We start from the raw sequence: 20,801 nt of genomic DNA on the forward strand, positions 1-20,801 counted from the left end.
TAAGGCCTATTTCTGTAATGTAGAGTTCTGTGAAATCATTGCACGAGTTATGAGATCATGACATACCCATCGTCAATAAGCAAACTATGACACTCCAGCAATGACAGCTGTTGAAAAAATGACCATGAACACAACACTTGATTAAGGCACATGATGCAGACATTAAACCGTGTTGCAAGTGGCAAAGCTCATTCTAGATGGACCTAAGAGACATGTGAAACTGTCCTCTGATTACAGAATGGAAAATATTTAATTCTTTTTTAAAATCATGGAGTCATGCACCCTCCAGGTTATGAAGAAAATTAATACTTCAGCTTGATTTAGTGGTCAGTCTGAAATACTGCATATATGATGGTAAAGGGCTGCAGAGATGCCTTGGTTATGGTCTTCTTATTCATGTAGAGCATTAAAATGAGGTCTGAATGATATATTCAGACTTTAAACAGCATACATAGCTACCAAGGCATTATATTTTGGAGCACAGTCTTTAGATATTGCCCCATAATGATGGCAAATTTCAATCTCTACTATGTTCCAACAGTGTGGTTCCATCATAAGAGTAAACAGGTGACAAAATGGTTTTCTTGCAGTGAGGATATGCCACGTATTAAGCATAACAAGAGGTAAACAAGTCGAAGAACACACCTATCAGTTGAGCTGCTGAAATCATGTCTCGCACATCAAAATATCTATTTTTTAAATAAAATCATGCCATCAGTCAAAGTATTTAAATGTTAAGTCTCCTCCCTTGTGTTGTGTTTAGTCTTATCCAACATAAAAAGCATTTTATTGACCCTGTCCCAACTTTTTTGGAATTTGTTGCAAGGACGAAATTTTAAATGATCACATAAGTACCCCAAAACAATCATTCTGCTTGGTTTTAACAACTGATATGTTGTCTGTACACAATGCTCTACCTTATTAACATATTGAATGTTTTGAAAATGCCAGCATTTTGATTTTATTCACAAAATACCAAGTGTCCCAACTTTTTTGGAATCCGCTTTGTAATTCTACAGGTATGTGGTGCTATTTTATCAGGCTACAGCACTCTTCAGATTCTTAACTGTATTTAATTACCATCCCAACTGTGTGTGCAGCTGCACTGCTGTTAAGGCTGCTTATGAGTTTTGCCATAGGCTACAATTGAAGTAGCCTAGCTTAAAAATGCAATGGGCAGACAATCGATACAATGCTCTATTGCTGTTTGAAATGATTTGCGACCAAAATAGGAGCGAAGTACATCGCCATATGACACAAACTACCGAACAAAATATCTTCTACATTGGATTTGGCCTTTAATTCAAAGAAAATATTCACACAATGTCAAGTAAATCTGTTGTTTTTTTTGTGGCTCTTCAGTCTGTTTCATTTCTGTCCCACACTTTACTTGCTAGTCTAGATCACAGCTGACCTAATGTTGCCAGGCGTAGAATGAGAAATAAGCTGTTTTGGAGTGTCTTGAAAAAAAGCCCAAAACAGCTGCTTATTATATTTTAACCCTCCTTCCTTGAAAAATCTCTGGCACTACTGGGACGGCCTGCACCCGAGTATTTTTTTGCAATGCTGCATTTTTTTCTTATTTGGAAAATATAAACTATAAATTATACAAATGTTATTGAAATGGAAAAGTTGGGTGGAGATTAATTTAAATTCATGATTTTATTTCATTTTTGAATTTAATTTGTCTTTTCGTCAGAAAAAATTAAGGTTTGGGGGGAAATCGTCGCTTATCAAAAAATTGTCAATCATCAATTTTCATGAAGAAAACCGTGATGCACATTTTTTCCAAAACTGCCCAGTACAGCCCTAAGTGAAACAAACAAAGCTGTTCCTAAATGGCTTGAAAGTAGTTATTTCACAAATAATGAAAACGATTCCGTATGAATATCTGATAGAATGAAATTAATGTACAGCAACTATTTGACGTATGACTGACAGCTGGACCTGTGGGCTGTGTAGTGCTTTATACGGCACGCTACAAATATTACATTATAGCGAAATTGGCCCAAATGAAATGTAACTCATTAGCTGACAGGGCTAAGTTTGAAACTCCAGTTTCTAATTTCACAATAAGAAGGCATAAAGACTACAAATAAAATAGGGTGTGACATAGTTGAATGCTCTAACAAACAGCTTCCTTGGTGCATTGCTGCGCTCTCTGAGCACAGTTGATGACTGTTTTTAATGAACTGGAGAAATGTGGGTGATGTGACGAGGACACTTGGGCTTTGGAATAATGATGAAATGTTGTTTTGCAGACACCTCAGTAAATATGTACAGACCTGTGCGCATCAATTATGTCTATTTTTGAGTTGAAAGGTACTTTAGAATGTTTTGCCATTAGTTTGCTGATGCTACCAATCTAAAGTATGGGGTACTGTGTGTTTGTGAAAAGGACACTAACAGGGCTTTGCAATGATTAAATAGTTTTAACTATATTCTTTTGATAATGTCCCTGTTTAAGTGTAATATATGAATGTAAGTTCAAAATATTAAGAAAATCAAGGGGTGAAAGGCACAGTATTCTTAAAACTGCAGGATCTTGTATTGTCAACATACAATCTTGTTGTTTGCAATATGATAATCTATGCCTTGAGTAATTCAGTTATCGTATGTTTCTGATTCTAATTGTTTTTTTTTGTTTTTTTGATATCCCTGTAAGTGTTAACTAGGTAATGTGTCTGAATGTGAGTTCAACATTTTCAAGAGGTATGGATGTTTATGCAGGACTTTGTATGTCTGTGTCAGAAGTGCTGAACGATCTTACCAATAGCTGTGAAGATGTCAAGAAATGTTATATTGTTAAAATAAACTCTTTTTCATGAAGGGACAAAATGATCTATGACTTCGATGAATTATTTAGTTAGCTTATGTGTTTCTGCTTCGAATTTGAACACAAGGCAACTGCCTGGCTGCTGCCTTGCTGTAATTTAGGGGAAATGTCTATTTAAAAAAAATAATAATAATAAAAAAAAGGTTCTTATGTTGATATCCCTGTAAACCCAGTGTACATGTTCAAGGGGTATGAATACTCATGTAAGGTAGGCTACTGTATGTTTATTCAAAACTGCTGGATGATCTTGATGATGTCAAGAAATGCTGTATGGTTAAATTATACTTTTTCATGAAGGGAGAAAATAATCTGTCTCGAGATATTTAGTTACCGTGGGTTTCTGCTTCTAACTTGAACACTAGGCCACTGCCTGGCTGCTGCCTTGCTGTCCTTTATGGGAAAGGTCGTTTTAAAACAATTGGCTCTCACAAGAAAAATAGCAAAAATTAAATGGATAATTGAATAATAAATTCATACCAAACTAAAGCAAATAAATATTCTTGTTTGTAAGAATTGCACCTCTGAACATAGTTATTGCTATGGTAAAGGTTGAGGACCTTTTAATAATTTTCCATAAATTTGTTAGCATTTCACTACAGCCCCACGGATCTGAAGTAGAAGGGCGTAATTTAGGTGCCCCACGGCTACTGTTCATTCCAGAGTGGCATACGTGATTGCCTGTTCATTCCAGAATGGTTCCCATAAAGGACCTGATCTTCACTACTTGTTAGCTCCACCTTCTTTGATGTAGTGTGCAGGGGGCATAAGAGATGAGACTGGATGATGACATTACGCTGGTTATGGAAAGCCAGCAACAATAGTAGTTACATTTCCAACACAGCCCCCCTTTGGCTGTTCTTCACAATAAAAGCATGTGATGCTTTATGTTAGAACAAAACGGTACATTGATTCCCAACCGTGCAAACTACTCGAACTTCACAACAAATAATAATAGTGCAGCAGTTAAGCAAAACAAGCGTTGAGTTTGTGATACAAGCATGAACATTGATACACATATAGCCAAAGACATTCTAAAAAGAACTGGATATGGAGCCATCGTGAATTGTCAACATGGTGGCCACAGCAGCCATTTTTCAAAATGGCCGCCAGCAACAACTGTTTTCTTATGAGTAATGGCATAGAGGATAAAAGTTTATCTAGAGCGGTCATAAGCATGTTTTATGGGAATCTGTCTGTAGGGGTTGTAGTTTAGCTCTCTCCCATTGACTTTTGTACAAACGTCTGGGGTGAAGACTTATCATGGTACTTTTCTAAAATTAATTTAAAATTCTGTAGCATACTTCACAACAGAAACATGCTTTGGTGTAAACCACAGTCACTGAAGAGATTCCCGTTGTTTCAGAAATATGTTTCTTAGTATTTCACATGGAAATTGAGTAAATGTCACCCACTCATCTCTATGTGTTTCGAGCGATTTTCACCCCACCGCCATTTTTTTTCCGGAGCAACCAATTCCCAGAAGTTAACATGGTTATGACCTCTCTAGATAAACTGCGATCCTATATGGTAATGGATATAATATGATATTTTAGACATATTTACCATTCCTCCTACTTGGTAAATGTCTTATGGATAATTGAAAAGTTCTCATGAATATTCAAGATGGCAGCTATTTTCAAGATGGCCGCCATTTTCAAGATGGCAGCGGTCACTTGTATGATTGTCTGATATAGGTGATATCGGTGTCAAATCAGTCATTTTTTAATGATGCAGAATTCAAATTTGTAACTTTGGAATAGACCAGAAGCTTCCTTTTATCTCATTCTATACTTCATATGTAGTATGTATTAGGGGTTGACTTATACAGGTTTTTTAATGGCCGATGCAATACCGATTTTTTTTTTTCATCACCCTTTGCCGATACCCGATTTCCGATACCCGATATTTGAGGCCGATATGGGTAAAAAAAAAAACAAATATTCCAGGTCTCAAGTTAAAAATAAACATTATTTAACATTATCAAATTGAGGTAGAATAGAACATGTAACATTTAAACACCCACTCTAACAATCAAGTAATGTCTAATAATCAAGTATTACAAAAATAAAGTGTCTTGGTGCTTTTAACATAACATAAAATAATAATAAATAATGCGTATCGGCCAAAACCACACGTGTATCAACCGATACCGATACACTTAAAAAAACGCAAATTTTGGCCGGTATATCGGCTCGGCCTAACTATCTAGCCATCTAACTTTCTACATCTACCTCTAATGTAAACTACATGGATGTGGGGCTAACATTAGATAGCAATTAGGAAACTAAACTACACTACCACTAAACTACACTACCACTAAACCATCACCACAGCACATTGATGACAGAAATTATGGCATTATTCAGAGTGTATTGGCACTGAATTCCATGCCAACTTTCACAGCAGTGGTGTTGCCAGTGTGTCCTGGCTGTGCTTAAACATCCACTCTATTATTACATGTCCTTTCATCAAAGGATTCAGTTGTTGCTGATATAGGAATTGTTACATTTATTAGATCACATGTTAACAAAGTAGATAGAAACTACTGTCTTGACAGTTTAACTTTGATTTTGGCCATAGGGCTGCCATCTTAAAAGAGGCAGTGATAAGCAGGGCTTTGAACCGTTATTTTTTTCCAAACGTTCCGTTCTGAACAGAAACGGAATTATAACGTTTCCGGTTCTGAGTTCCACCAATATATTGACGTTCCCGAACCGGTTAGAACCAAAAAATATTGTTCCCGGAACGGTTAATTTCGTTCCTGTCAGCTGATTACTCGCCATAGGCCTAACTAACGTTAAAAAAGAAAGACGGAAGTGCAAATGAGTGAGCCTACATTCAAAACTGTTTATTCAAGCGGATGAAAAGAATATCCTCCAGAATTTTGTCATTCAGGGACGACCTAAGCGGAGAAGCAGAGAATAAACCTCAATGATGAAAATGTGCGCTCCACGCTGACTTGGGTAACGGGGAGCAGTATGATGGACATTGTGAGTTTGTGCATATTTGAAGCGGCCATGGATGCCCAATAATGCCGAACATTGTCTGTGCGCTTTGCACGCGCTTCCCTGCAATGTCTTACAATAATGCAAAGCAAACTCTGTCCTTTTGCATGACAGTGGTTTCTCTTAATTAAGATGTGGAGTGAAGACTTTGTAATCTACAGCTCTCTCTCCATTCAGTCAGAGAATGTCTGATGTCACACAGGACGTGAACCTCAGCCGCCATGGTAACGTGCGCAGGCAAATAATGACTTTTTTTGTTTGTTTGAGGAACGGTATTAACCGGTTACCATTATTTTTAAATAAGTGTTCCAGTTCCAGAACATAAAAAATAATAACGTTTCCGGTTTCGTTTCTGTTCCCTGTAAAATACAAAAAGTTTCTGGTTTTCGTTTTCGTTCCTTGAACCGGTTCGAAGCCCTGGTGATAAGATATCACTAGATAGATAGATAGATAGATAGATAGATAGATAGATAGATAGATAGATAGATAGATAGATAGATAGATGAGATAAAAGGAAGCTTCAGGTCAATTCCAAAGTTCAAAAATTGAATTCTGCATAATGAAAACCTATTGATTTGACCCATCACCTATCAGACAATCTTACAAGTGGCGGCTGCCATCTTGAATATTCATGACAACTTTTCAATTATCCATATGACATTTACCAATTGGTATGAATGGTAAAGATGTCTAAAATATCATTACATCCAAGAAAACTGTTGTTGCTGTGAAAGAGGGAAGGGGTGACAGATTTATTTATTTTTTTAATGAAAGTGTGTGTTTGATGTAACTCCTTTTCAAATTCATGAATGATTCGAGAAAGTCCAGAAGGCCGTCGTGAAATTGGTCAGAGTATTGTGTAGATTGTCAGTCTATACAAAAGCCAATAGATACCCAGAGCCTTACCATAGACCAAAATGGTGTGGCTGAAATCTCCATATAAGGCATTGACTGCCAGCTGAATAGCATTTATTAGGCCGATAGTAAAAAAAAACAAACACCCTTCACACACATCTCATAGTAATATAAGCACACTGCAATTACTTCTTGGACTTCAACAGAAGCCTGTACACTAGGGAGGTGTGTAATTACATTCTTGTGACACAGCTAGGCACAATGTACCCCTCTTCTCCCCGTGAGACAGTCCATTCCATTATCCAAACTCCTTTCCTCGACTTATGGTTGTGGACTTGCACTTAGCTAATGCCCCGCCTCTGTGGAGAAAACAATTCTCTCAAGTTTCCCTGCGGTCAGCCTAAGCACAACAACTGTTGGAGGACATTTCCCTATTCAGCTTTCCAAATGCAAAAAAAGAAAGTCACCTTAAAAGCGCACACAGAAGGGAGGACAGGAGATTGGATAATAGAATGGACAAGCATACACCATCCGCCAAGTTATATGTCAGATCACACAAAATACACAGCCATTATTGAATCAAAACACAACTTTGGACTTTCAAATAATAAAATACAACAATTACAACATAAGAAAAATGCATGTACATACCGTCTAAGATCTACAGCGAATAGAGGATGGTAGTGTACTAGAGTTTACGCCCTGCCCTGGTGTTGCACTTAAATGTACGTCTTGTTAATGTCAGTCCTGTGTATGTCCACTGCGCCTTTGCAAGGGATTAAGAAAAAATATGATCTGTATGATGTATGATCTGTGCATAAGAAGAAACTGACAATAAACGCAGACTTGACATGACTTCTGATATTACAATTAGTGTGTTAATTTCACTTGTCAATACGCTGAACTGCTGGAAAAGTTTTTAGTAAGGCAAGCAAGAAAAAAACAAAACACAGGATAGATAGGTTGAAAACGCACCTAATAGAGTTTGGTACAAACACTGCCCTCACCACCATCTCTTTCAGTTGATCCCCACCTTTTAACATCAATAGAATCCATCTTTAAAGTCTGCACTCTCCAGTGTGAATGCGCTGGTGCTTTCTGAGATTTCCTGACACCGAAAAACTCTTCCCACACTGTCCACTTTCATAGGGCTTCTCTCCTGTATGAATGCGCTGGTGCAATTTGAGATTTTGTGGCTGTGCAAAACTCCTTCTACGCTGTCCACATTTGTAGGGCTTCTCTCCTGTGTGTGTACGCTGGTGTAATTTGAGATGTTTTGCCCGTGAAAAGCTTTGCTCACACTGTCCACAGTGGTAGGGCTTCTCTCTAGTGTGAATGCGTTGGTGCTTTTTGAGATTTTGTGGCTGTGCAAAAGTCCTGCTACACTGTCCACATTTGTAGGGCTTCTCTCCTGTGTGTGTACGCTGGTGCGCTTTGAGATTTCCTGCCTGTGAAAACCATTTCCCACACTCTCCACAGTGGTAGGGCTTCTCTCCAGTGTGAATGCGCTGGTGTAATTTGAGATGTTCTGCCCGTGAAAAGCTTTTCTCACACTGTCCACAGTGGTAGGGCTTCTCTCTAGTGTGAATGCGTTGGTGCTTTCTGAGATCTCCTGGATATGAAAAATGTTTCTCACACTGTCCACAGTGGTACTTCCTCTCTTCTGCATGAATGACCTGATGTTGTCGTAGGTGTTTTGCCCTTAAGTATGTTTTCCCACACTGTTGGCAGTGGTAGTTCTTCTGTCTTGTGTCAATGAGCTGGGTAGCAGATGATTGCAGCGGTGATACTCTTCCTATCCTCCCAACAAAAAAGAAAGAAATAATATGATTAGAAAACACAAATCAGTCACAAAAGCATACCCATAACGCCTTTTCATGTTTGTTTCAACCAGACCCACATACATTTAAGGCCAGAATATATACAAGTAAATCATATCTCTTCTTCAAATTAATTTAACATAATCTGTCACTTAGCTGATGCTCTTATTCAAACCGTCTTACATTTATTTATGTTCAGGGTATTGATCACAGTGCCTGGAGAAATGCCATAATATTCCTACTTGCCCAATTTTCAAACCTACAACCTTCTGATCACAAGAAAACTCCCTGACCATTAGGCAGCTTTTGAAAACAGTCTGTGTGTGACCTCATACTCTTTTTGGGGTTTTCTGCACCTTGTCTCTCTGTTCCATCTCCCTCCATCACAGTCACTTCAGATTCTTCATTGTGTTCCTGGACAAAATAATGTATATTACAATCATACAAGAACATTTTCATTTTCCCTAAAGCTAAAGATACTGAGGAAGCAGCATCTCCACAGCTCTCACACACATTCAAACATGGCTCAACCAATCATGTCTTGTATTAAATGAAAAAAAAAACATGACCCGACTTAACTACACCAACTATACCAGCCCTGAAAGGGGTATGCCACTATTTTGTGTTAAAATCGTTGACCAGGGTTTATAAAGGTGGTTTTTCATGTAAGCCGTTGTCTTGCTTTAAGACAAGTTAAAAGAGGGAGTATGTAGCTAAGCTAGTGAAAGTCAATGGATCACTGCAGCATGTAGCATGCTACACAGATCCATTGACTTTCACTAGCTTAGCGACATGGAAAGCAACACAATGAAAATTAATGGAGTTCAATGAGAGATGGTGACATATTTGCTATTCGTAGAGCAATACATGTTTAACTTCATGATTTAATCAATGATAAAAGCCCTCAAACACCTGCAGCATGCATGCAGCTCCTCTTAAGAGCTGTATCCGTACCATGTTTCACTTTATGCACCATTTCTCTTTTTTCACATTCTTCATCTCCAACACCATACAGTTTTGATGCTATCAGTTCTAAAATGGTTGATCTTGGGATCTTGACTTCAGAGTAGGAGTCCCATTAGCCTTCATTTTTGTCAGAATTAGGCCTGACATACTCTTTGCTGGCTTTTTTGAGACAGGACAGTCGGAGAGACTTCTTTGGTGTTAAAGGTGAAGAATTTGGAAAAAATACATGGTGCCTAAAGTCAAACATGGGAGGGATACAGCTCTTATGTGGAGCTGCATGCATGCATGCTGCTGGTGTGTGAGGGCTTTTATAATTGATTACATCATGAAGTTAAACATGTATTGCTCTACGAATAGCAAATATGTCACCATCTCTCATTGAACTCCATTGATTTTCATCGTGTTGCTTTCCATGATTACAATGACCCTAAACATACACCTAAGGCCAAAGTTGTTTTTCTGGAGAAGTGTGAGTGAATCGGTGATTAAGTATGTCACCCGATCTGCGTATTTGAAGTGTTTTGAAGTGACTTATCTGCTCATTTTCACATTATGTTCGATAGGCGACAAAACTTTTGTCTTGTGAAAATCTGCCCTGTCTGTGTTCATTAAGGGGTCAATCTTTCTTTGGTGCATGAAATTTACTTTTGTACATACATTTTCATTTGGGAGGGTTGTAGCTTTCATATGAGTGACTTCTGAAGCCAAGTGATTAATTGAAAGTCAGGTATTAGCTGTTATTCCAAACAGATGGATAGGCGACAACTCTTTTGGAGACGGGTGTATGGCATTACTTAACTGATTTTATAATACTCTCTACATAACGATACCATTGGCTCTGCTGAATAATCGTGATTTCAATTCTGATCTAAATCATTGTGATTTTTTTTCCATAATCATTCAGCCCTACCTCCAGGTGTTTGTGATGTTGCAATTTGCAACTTCAACGCAGCTTTATGTGTGTTTTGGGGTTAGAGAAGGGCAACCCTGAATGAAGCACCACTCTACCTGCAGGACTTCAGATTTGATCTCTACAGACGTGGAGATGGACTTCTCTGTTGGGTCTTCAGTTTTGATCTCTGCTGCCGTGGAGGAGGTCAGTTCTGTAGAGTCTGACATGAAGGTGTCTCCCTCTGTGGAGGCCACAACTCCTCCTGTAGGCGTGGAGATGGTCTGCTCTGAAGAGTTGTCAGTTTTGATGTCTGCTGACATGAAGGTCTGCGAGGTGGAGTCAACAACTCCTCCTGTAGGCATGGAGGTGGTCTGCTCTGTGGGGTATTCTGCAGGTGTGCAGGAGGCCTGTCCTGTGGGGGCGCCACCTACAGGAGAAGACGAGAACCGCAGACAGGGTTCCCACTCTAAGTCAAATATAAAATTCCATGATTTTCCATGACTTTCCAGACCCACAAAACAGAATTTCCATGACCACTTTCGTAAAAAGAAATTACGTTAAACGTTTTTTAAAGAGTGAAAACTGAAGATTATCTTCACACCAAGAGCCAACGCTGAGCCATCGCCAGACTTCAGTGGGCTCATTGCATTCTAGAATGTAGCATATTACAGCGCAAAACCAAGCGAAGTGTTGTAGTATAACCAGTGAGAAACAATGTTATACACCAAACAAAAATGTTATTGCTTCTACACAACTGTTAAGAAAATTCCATGATATTCCATGACTGTGCATGCAAAATGGTAAAATTCCATGACTTTCCATGACTGGAAAAACTTTTATGAAATTCCATGATATTCCAGAAATTCCATGACCCGTGGGAACCCTGCGCAGAGAACTCTGAAAGCAGAAACAGTCCCATTCTTTCTCCAGGTCCCCATTTCCCAGGAGCTCAGCTATAAACAACATGACCTCTTCCTTGACCTTCAGGGCATTCAGATCTCTTGGCCAGTGAAGCTGACTTTGATGCATCGTATGCGTGTCTGCGTAGGGGCAAGACACTGGCAGCCAACCACGTGAGCTATTTTGTTGACCGACAGCGGTGTAGACCGACAGGCTTTTGGCAATGCAATTTTGACTTGATGACACCTATGATATACCTAGAAGTCACTTTGGTAGAGGTTATGGATTATTGAATGTGGTTGAAGGTTATTGAAATGTGTGGGGCCATCAGTTGTGCCGTGTTGACGTCAGGTGGATAGACAACCGGCATTGCTGTTGGACAACAGCTAGGATTTTGTGAAGCACACAATTCTACATGTGTTCATGCACAGTTTTGATGTGCAGAGTGGAAATCCAAAATGTACTATAAATAGCCATGGAAATAAAGAGAATGCATTAAAGGAGAAGGGGAGTCCAAACTTTTGTCTTGTACTGTACATGTTCATCAAAGTTGATGAAAGCTTGTCCAAATTATTTTTTTTCATGTGGTAGAACATTTTTATTCTACAGCAGTTAGAATGTTTCTTTATTTTAAAATCATGGGGGGTGTGATGCACCCTGGTGTGCATGCCAAACTTACCACACTGATATTCATGATCATTTCCTTTGAGATGTGTGTCATCTTCACCACCATCTGCATCATCATCATCATCTTCTTCTTTAACCCTAATTACACTAGGTAGAAAACCATCATCTGCTCTCTGTAAAACACACAGGGACTATTAACATGCAATGCCAATACGAAAGAAGTACACAGAATGTGTGTGTGTGTGTGTGTGTGTGTGTGTGTGTGTGCTCACCACAACATTGGGCTTGGCCTCGTCATCCTGCAGCCACTCAGTCACTTCCTGAATCGTCCTGCAGGGGGCAGAAATGTTGTGGGTCAAAGGTCAACAGTCAAAGTTTGGTCATGGCTGCAGAAGTGAAGTCTGTACTGTCTACCGTATTTTTTGGACTATATGTCGCTCCGGAGTTTAAGTCGCAACGGCCCAAAAATGCATTTTGAAAATGAAAAAAACATATATACGTTGCACCGGACTAATCATCGCACATTTTTTGAAAGGTTATTCTATCCATGGAATCTATGTTGTGATCGCTGGCGCATGGTAAGCTGCTGCTCAAAGACGGCATTGTTTTATAAACCAGCATCTGAAGCAGTGGCAACGCATTCAGAGGTGGTGGTAATGCACCAACTAAGATGCCAACCGCCATAAAACCACAAAAAGAAAAAGAAACAGTGATAACGCGCCATGTTGCCCTGTAGTCAGAACAACATTCAATTTTCTGCATTGTTTTGCGTTTGGACCGTAGGAGGGTTCGAGGCAACTTTGTTCCGTCTCCAGAGCACGCCTTTCTTTACCCCCTTTTCTGAGACTTCAGCCCATGACGGTATCAAAGGTGAGAGGGATTTCATCCATGTTGTGTAGCCTATGGTAGTGTCACGTTGTGCTCGCTTGTCAGAAACTCGCGGAAATGACCGATTTTCACATGGAAGTCGGCTGACTGTCTTTAATAACACAGACGCTCATTCTCGGATAGAGAGGCGATTGCGTTGCATAGCGCAAATAAATCCACGAGAGGGGATTGCATTGCATAACGCGATAAATCCACAAGGTCCCTGACTTCCGCAAAAAGTCCTATTTATTTCTTTGGCAATGTCATGGAGCCCGTAACAAGACCGTTGACTCGCAGCGCGCGCGTTGTTCGAGAACACATGTGTCCTGTATTCAGCCCTTCTTCTAGACGTGGGCCTTGAATCTTCAGATAGGCCTACCTTTTTTTCACAACATGCACATTTTCCTCCGCTTTTCTCCAGTCCCCAAACAGTTTTCCATTGCATGCAAACTTTCGTTCAGCTGCCCTATTGCCATTTTCGGCTGCATATTTAATTACTTTCAGCTTGAACTCAGCAGTAGGCTATATTAACTTCTTTTGGGTGGTATATTTCTATTCAGTCGTCATTGTAAATGCTATTTTTTGTTGTGGTAAGTTGTAACATTTTTTCTATCAGTGGTATTAGGCAACACAACATAGGCCTAGTTACGCACATAGTGCTCTCCGATGGAGTCCGGTGGCGAAAAAAAAAACATATATGACGCACCAGAGTATATGTCGCATGTCCAGCCAAACCATGAAAAAAAGTGCGACTTGTAGTCCGAAAAATACGGTAATTCTCGTGGTGTAGACCAACCGTATCTCACTCATTTCGTGAAGTATTCACGAAAAAAATAGCTTAATTTTCGTGGTGCATTCACGTTATTGCCCGCCTTTCGTAAAGTCTTCACGAAAATAATAGATTAATTTTCACGCTGCCTATTCACTTGAATTGCCCGACTGTTGCCTAGCGACCCACTAGTTTGATGCCCTTTCGGTAGCCTACAGTCACATGGTAATCAAACATTTCAAACAAGCAATTTAGGGTTAGGTTTAGGGTCAAGGTTAGGGTTAAGGTTAGGGTTAAGGTTAGGGTTAGGTTTAGGGTTAAGTAGGGTTAAGGTTAGGGTTAGGTTTAGGGGACATAAGGCGTAAGTACCGAAAGGGCATCGAATTAGTGAGTCCCGAGTGTATCAGCAGTGTTCTGTCAGCACCCCCTCCCCGCCCCTGCAGACGTTTGGATAACCATAGCAGCAGTGGGGCAATTCAAGTGAATAGGCAGCGTGAAAATTAATCTATTATTTTCGTGAAGACTTTACGAAAGGCGGGCAATAACGTGAATGCACCACGAAAATGAATATTATTTTCGTGAAGACTTTACGAAAGGCGTGAGATAGGGCTCTGTATAGATAGAGAACAGTCAGGGTCCATCTCATTGTCTAACCTCACATCCTAGCCTTGTGCTTCACCGACTCCTGTTCCTGCTGTCAGCCTTGGCACAAACACAAATACTTGTATAGGAGAGAAAGATACTTCAGACTCGTTCAGGATCCATGTGATGGTGGGTGAACGCCCCTTTAGGAGACCTTCGGTTAGGAGACCTTCTGAGTCTTGAGGTTGAGAATAAATGGAGTTCCCTTAGCGCTGTAGATGGCGGTAGCGTACTTCTTGCGCAAACATCACAAAAAGAGAAGAAGAAGGAGGGGGCAACGTCACCTTAGGAGACTAAGGGCCTTTCTCAAAACCTAGGACAGTGTCCTTCCAAGTGTATCAGCCTAATCAGTCACGCCCAGTGATTGGATACTCTTTGGTGAACTCTACAGAATATCCAATCCCTGGGTGTGACTAATAAATAGTATCCAATCACTGGGTGTGACTAATTAGGCTGATACACTTGGAAGGACACCGTCCTAGGTTTTGAGAAAGGCCCATTAATATTTGAGCACGCTCCTTTTGCATTGGATGGGTGGAGTTTGACATATCTTTCTCTCCTATACAAAAACTTTTAGGAAACTTTTCCCCATTCAACATCCCAAAATGAGAAAATGACAAATGAGAAAATGACATTTGAATCATGCTTTTGTAAGGTATTGAGATGTGAGACAAAATTTCAAAACCGACATAAGTTTTATTCCTGACCACAAGTCCAAGGAGGGGGGGGGGGGGGGATTAGATACTGAATGGACCATAGATAGGATAAGACCAAGTCAAATATCTAGAACACTAGATGTCTCATTCAGCCGTTTGGCATGGCAAGCCTCAGGCACCGCCATCTTGGTACAGATTTCAAATGTTTTTCACACTGTCAGCCAAGATGTTTTAGTGCCACCTACAGGATTTCTGGATTGCCTTTTCACCAATTGATTGTTCATTCAAGCAGCTTGTTTCCAGCCTGCACTGTCTGGTTCTAGTGGTGTAACATAGATATAGAAGAAAGGGAATGCTAAATGTCCACAACACTGAAGCATAGAACAGTCTTCCTGACCCTCATCATTTGCATTCAGATATCTTCTGTTTCGCCCAGCACCAGTGTTACTGATGTGTGTGCATATATTGTACTCTGACTTTTTGGATGCAACATAGATCTGGAAGGCTTTGGCTACACCTCTGTATACGAGTGTATCTCAAAAAGTGGATGGGAAACGCACAGGTTAAGCATTATACTAGAACTTCACCTCCTTTCCTATAATTTGTCTCATAATGTGTCAAAGATATTGATCAGGCGCTGGTGTGAAGTGCGTTTTGTCAGTTCGTGTTAACAAATAGCCTACAAATCATCAATCAATCTATCAATCAAAATTACTTGCATAGCACATTATCATACATAATTGTCATTCAATGTGCTAAAGACTAGAGAACAAGAAAAGAGAAGAAAAAAAGAATCCATATTGTGTTATGGATAGAAGATAATAAGAAACTAACTATCGCCAAAGGCAGAAGAGAATAAAGCTGATTTTAATTTCGAATGTAATTAAGATACTGTTGGGACAGGTCTAATATGCACAGGAAGTTGGTTCCAGCATCTTGCAGCATAATGACTAAATGCCATTTCACCCTGTCTAGACTTGACCCAAGGGACAACCAGTAGAGGAGATGATTCTGAAGACCTAAGACATCTATTAGGATGATATTTCTAAAGCATATTTACAATATACTTACTTTATAAGTCACTAAATGGCTTAGGCCCTATCAGAAGAGTTTTAAACTAAATTTTAAATCTCACTGGTAGCAATACTCTAAGTACTGGAGTGATGTAGTCTCTTCTTTTTAATAATTTTTTAAATATATTTTCTTCATATTAAAACATGGAAAATGAACCAGACTTTCTGAGTAGGCTAATCCAGTGTGTGCTTCCAACATCACAAATCTTACAGGCCAGCTTTTAACAAAACACGGGGCAAGGAATCGCACATGCGCAGAGCGGATAATGCAGCCCTGCGTGGTGCACATGTGCAGAGCGGATAGTGCAGTTTTCCACATGGTGCACTCACAGGGAGATACTAGTTTGAGCTGGCCCCACAGATCTGGCGAGAGCCGGGTTACACTCCATGACCCCCAAGGCCAAACATGACTGCAGGCAGCAATACCCAGACAACTTCAATGTCAGTCTCCCACCACCTCCAAAACACAGTGACAAAATGACATTGTAATGCCACAAACACATGCAAATGCATTATTTCTGTGTGTGTGTGTGTGCGTGTGTGTGTGTGTGTGTGTGTGTGTGTGTGCGTGTGCGTGTGCGTGTGTGTGTAAATACGTGTGTGAATGTGTGTGTGTGTATGTGTATGTGTGTGTGTAAACGCATGTCTGTGTGTGCGTGCGTGCGTGTGTGTGTTTACCCGTGACTACTCTGGTGGCTCTGCAGCTGTTCTTGCAGGTCCCTCAGTTCAGTCTTCAGGGTAGAAATAGCCTGCATGACAACAAAACACACAATAAAAAAACTGATTTGCCATGTCCTTTTCATGTTACAACCTTGATATTATTAATATTATATTAATCAACCTTGTTATTATTAAACCAGTTTTCCTTAAAATCCACTTAGTAATATTTCTTGTAGCTTATTTCCAGAATTCATGCTGCCCATTCACATACAAACAATTACCATCATCAAAGTATTCATTACGACTCATAAATCTGCACTCTTCATATTACTTGAAAATGGGGATCTTCCCCATGTCTGCCATTTTGGATTTCCAGAAATAGACATTCTTAACTGCAAAACGTCCTGTACTTTAGAAATACTAGTAAATAGGTAAATAGTAGTTTTCAGTTCAGTAAATATTCATGAAAAGATCAAATTTGGCACTGGGCAGCTAAGTTTCAACAAGCCACAATCCCACAAAATGCACCTTTACACGCACACACGCACACACACCTGGTTGGCTTGTGCTAGTGAGTGGTCTTTGTCCTCCAGGTGTTTCTGGAGTTGATGGACCTGGAGCTTCAGTTGCCGGTTTGACTCCACCTGCTCTGATAGGCTCCTCACACCTTCAGACGCCCTTTCTTCCAGATGCTGGATTAACACGCGCTGAGCCATGTTCCTCTGGACTTCAGTCTAATCAGTGAATGAACAGCAAATACATCAACACACAGAAACACAGACACGATTACTTTCATTTGGACCCAATAGACAAGCATTAAAATGTACAAGAACCAAATATTTTGGAATAGGCTATTGACAGGCCAGCATATTTTAAAAGACTTACACACTTAAATGATTTGTACTTGTTTTTTTTTCCATCAAAAACAAACAAAACAACATATTCAATGGCTGTGAGGACCGACCAAAATGTCCACACACACACACACACACACACACACACACACACACACACACACACACACACACACACACACACACACACACACACACACACACACACACACACACACACACACACACTTGGCAGGGGGCTCTTGCTTCTGAATGCATTCAAATAATGCAAGAGAACGAATTGAAAGAGGTTCAATGTGCAGGTAAAGAACGAGGGGTTCAGTTTGTCATCAGCTATTTAAAGGATTTAGTCTTTGCAAATGGACTTACCTGTAGTGCTTCGGTGATGAACTGCCTGGCCTTCTCAAGGTGAGAACAAGCTTGTCTGTGACTCGCATCAACATGCTGGGAAACAGCTTTCACCTGCAGAACAACACACAGGTTGGAAAATGTTTTGGTCAAGGCACACATTTAAAACTCAGAAACATTGCAATAGCCTGGCAGATAGGGTTAGGAAGGACTTGGCAACATTAATGACAGGTTATGTTTAGGGGTGGTTTTGGTAAGGGCACAACTAGACCGACAGACGGCATATTTGCTCGTCATGCAGCTGACTTGGCACCGGGGAAAGCAGGACATACGACCTGGGATGATGACCACCCCAAACAGCAATATTGATCGGAACTAGGGTTGTCGGAGCAAAGGGTTTAATTTAATTATTTCGTGTTAGTGGGCTGTAGGATCAATGGGAAATTTTCTGAATATTGACGCGTCGGACCAAAGAGGCGTCAGAAAAATGACATGCTACCAGGCTATACAACACGGTGTACAGTGTGCTATTCCAGTAGCCCACGTAAATAAACGTAGCCTGAATAGCCTACTCGGCATTACCACCAGTCTCCAATCCCAATCCCTATTCCGTGAATCGTCCCAATACTAGACCGTTCACTCACCTGCTTCTCCATGTTGTCTTGTTGTCTTGTACGTCTTCACTCTTCACTGCAGGCCATTATATAATCCAACCATAGCTTTAGCTCAACAAACCATTTAAGGCTGACATTTTTTAATTCAGACGACCATGATCTTGAAAGCAGTGTGTTCAGCGTTTATGGCTGAAGTGTGTGTGAAGTCAGCAGCAGCACGTTTCCATCATGGCCACCCTTCCACTGCTCTTCAAAATAAAAGGTTTGATGATGCTTTAGGCTTACAGCTTTACCCCAGGGCTACATTTTAGGGCCACTGCTATTCAACCTCTATATGCTGCCACTGGAACAGATTATGAAGAAAAAATCCATAAATTACCATGGCTATGCTGATGACACCCAACTTTACCTAGCCATGATGCCACCTAATGACTATGGGGTATAATGGTGCGTTCTCCAGGATTGGGAGATGGGATGTTTCTGACCTCCTACTTGCTGAAATGCATTGGAACGCCTGTTGAAGCGAGCTGGGGCAAAAGCGAAGCAAACCGACTTCGTCCCATTGGCAATCGTGATGTCATCACAGCAATGGCAGCGCACAGTGTTAGGAATAGTTTATGTTGCACATTACTCATCAATCACCATTCTATGGACAAATAGAGTTGATTTGGACAGGTTAACAGTTGCAAAACCGCCCATGAACCTTTCTGAGGTGTAGTTATTGGCATTGCCTCTTTCAAAGATGAAATGCGGCTACATGAAAAAAAAAAAAAACGCATGGTGTTGCTTACACCTCATTGTTTACATTGCTGACATCTTAGAGAAGTGGATATGTATTTTTGTCCCTCCATGTTTGTAGTTTGGTTGGCTTGCTGGTTGGAACGCTTTCAAGTGGAAGGTAGCTGCCTTCTGGTTGCCTATAGGAAGCTCCTACCTCTGGGGAATGCACCATAAGTTCCTCGGGTCTAACCGGGGAACTTAGGACCCTTTTTTCAAAAAGGGTTCTATGTCCCAGCTGCTTCCAAGTAGACTGCCGCATGACAAAGTGCAGGTTGTTGTTGCACCTCAGTTTAGGGATAGTTTTGGTCAGGGCACAATTACAACTCAGAAACATTGCATTACTGACAGGTTGGTTTAGGAATGGTTTTGGGAAGGGCACAATTTGAAAAGTTGAAAGAATTCGGGGAACATAGGCCTAGAACCCTTTTTTAGAACCCTTTTTTAGTCCCATACAAAGACAGGGGAACATTAGAACCCGGGGAACATAGGTAGCCTACGCAGGTAGCAGGGCTGGGGGACTGGTCCTTTAGTCCAGCGGTATCGTAGGCTACTGACCCTCCCATTGCCAGACCATTGTAGATGACGATGTCGCAGGTTTGATCCCCGAGGGGGCAACAATAACTTGCACCTTTTGTGAAGTCTTTACGAGAAAAACAGATTTTTTTTTTTAACTTTAAGCCTCGTGGTGCCTTTACGAATAGCCTCGTTTCTCGGGGGTGGGTTGACGAAAGGGGGAACTGACAATTGGGGTAGTTTGTTTCTGGGGGGAAGAATAATGCTGACGGACGTCAACAATCAAGCGCGAGTGAAGGCTAACTGGAAACGACGATAATCAAGCATTTCAAACAAGTGATTTATGGTTAAGTTTAGGGTTACGGTTAGGGTTAGGGTTAAGGTTAGGGATAATGTTGGAGGAAGGGAGACATGGCATGAAGCTGACACAACGGCAGCGCTCCCCTCCCGGAATGCACACTTTTCTCCCTCACTCGCTCTCTCTCACCTTCTCTTTCACCCACTCTCGACGACAGCGCGCGTTGCCCAACTACGAAAAATGAGGCTATATCGTAGCGGCACCACGAAGCATGTAGTTGATTTTCCACGAGAATGGGCTCGAGCAGGTGCAAGATGACCTCCGTCACAGTAGTGCCGTGACCCAGATTGGGAGTGAGGGTTAAGCTGGGAGAGTGTAATGGAGGCTAACTAGCAGAGTTGGCGTGGAACGTTAGCAAAAGCTCCCTCCCAAAAGCATCATACAGTATCGATGCCATTGGGCTGGGAGACTGGTCCTTTAGTCCAGTGGTATAGTACTGTGCCTCCCATTGCCGGAGTGTTCTAGTTGAGGAGGTCACAGGTTCGATCCCCGAGGGCAACGAACAGGTGCAAGATGACCTCTGTCACACCTTCATTTCAAGTAAAATTGACTACTGCAACAAGTTTTTCACAGGCCTCCCCAAGAAGACTATCAACGTATGCAGCTGCAAAGGTTCTTCCAAGTACAAGAAGCGATCATCACATTCACTGATTTTGAGGTCCCTGCATTGCTCCCAGTAAAGTATAGAATCAACTTTAAGGCATTATTACTTGTGTTCAAATCATGAAATGGGTTGGGGCCCAGCTACAAAGTACATACTGGATAT

The 20,801-nt window shown here is 40.8% G+C and overlaps 1 protein-coding gene across 1 annotated transcript; it reads right to left on the minus strand.

Moving 5' to 3' along the window:
- Positions 1-6,859: 6,859 nt before the first annotated feature.
- Positions 6,860-18,563, minus strand: LOC134454773 (zinc finger protein 235-like). The gene is made up of 9 exons (XM_063205935.1): positions 18,415-18,563; positions 17,792-17,884; positions 17,123-17,302; positions 16,587-16,657; positions 12,174-12,231; positions 11,954-12,074; positions 10,491-10,801; positions 8,873-8,930; positions 6,860-8,491 (listed from the first exon to the last, which is right to left on the minus strand). Exons 1-9 carry the CDS (start codon positions 18,424-18,426, stop codon positions 7,755-7,757), a joined length of 1,641 nt encoding a protein of 546 aa, XP_063062005.1. The 5' UTR covers positions 18,427-18,563; the 3' UTR covers positions 6,860-7,754.
- Between the last annotated feature and the right edge of the window lie 2,238 nt (positions 18,564-20,801).

The sequence above is a fragment of the Engraulis encrasicolus genome, chromosome 1, assembly GCF_034702125.1.
Source record: "Engraulis encrasicolus isolate BLACKSEA-1 chromosome 1, IST_EnEncr_1.0, whole genome shotgun sequence".
Classification (NCBI taxonomy): Eukaryota; Metazoa; Chordata; class Actinopteri; order Clupeiformes; family Engraulidae; genus Engraulis; species Engraulis encrasicolus.

Bases quoted from the DNA above. Each gene is read 5' to 3' on its own strand.
- LOC134454773 (XM_063205935.1), bottom strand. The intron at 12,232-16,586 runs GTAAACACACAC...TGCCCCCTGCAG, and splicing joins AGCCACCAGAGTAGTCACGG to GACGATTCAGGAAGTGACTG. The intron at 8,931-10,490 runs GTAGAGTGGTGC...TATTTTGTCCAG, and splicing joins TCAAATCTGAAGTCCTGCAG to GAACACAATGAAGAATCTGA.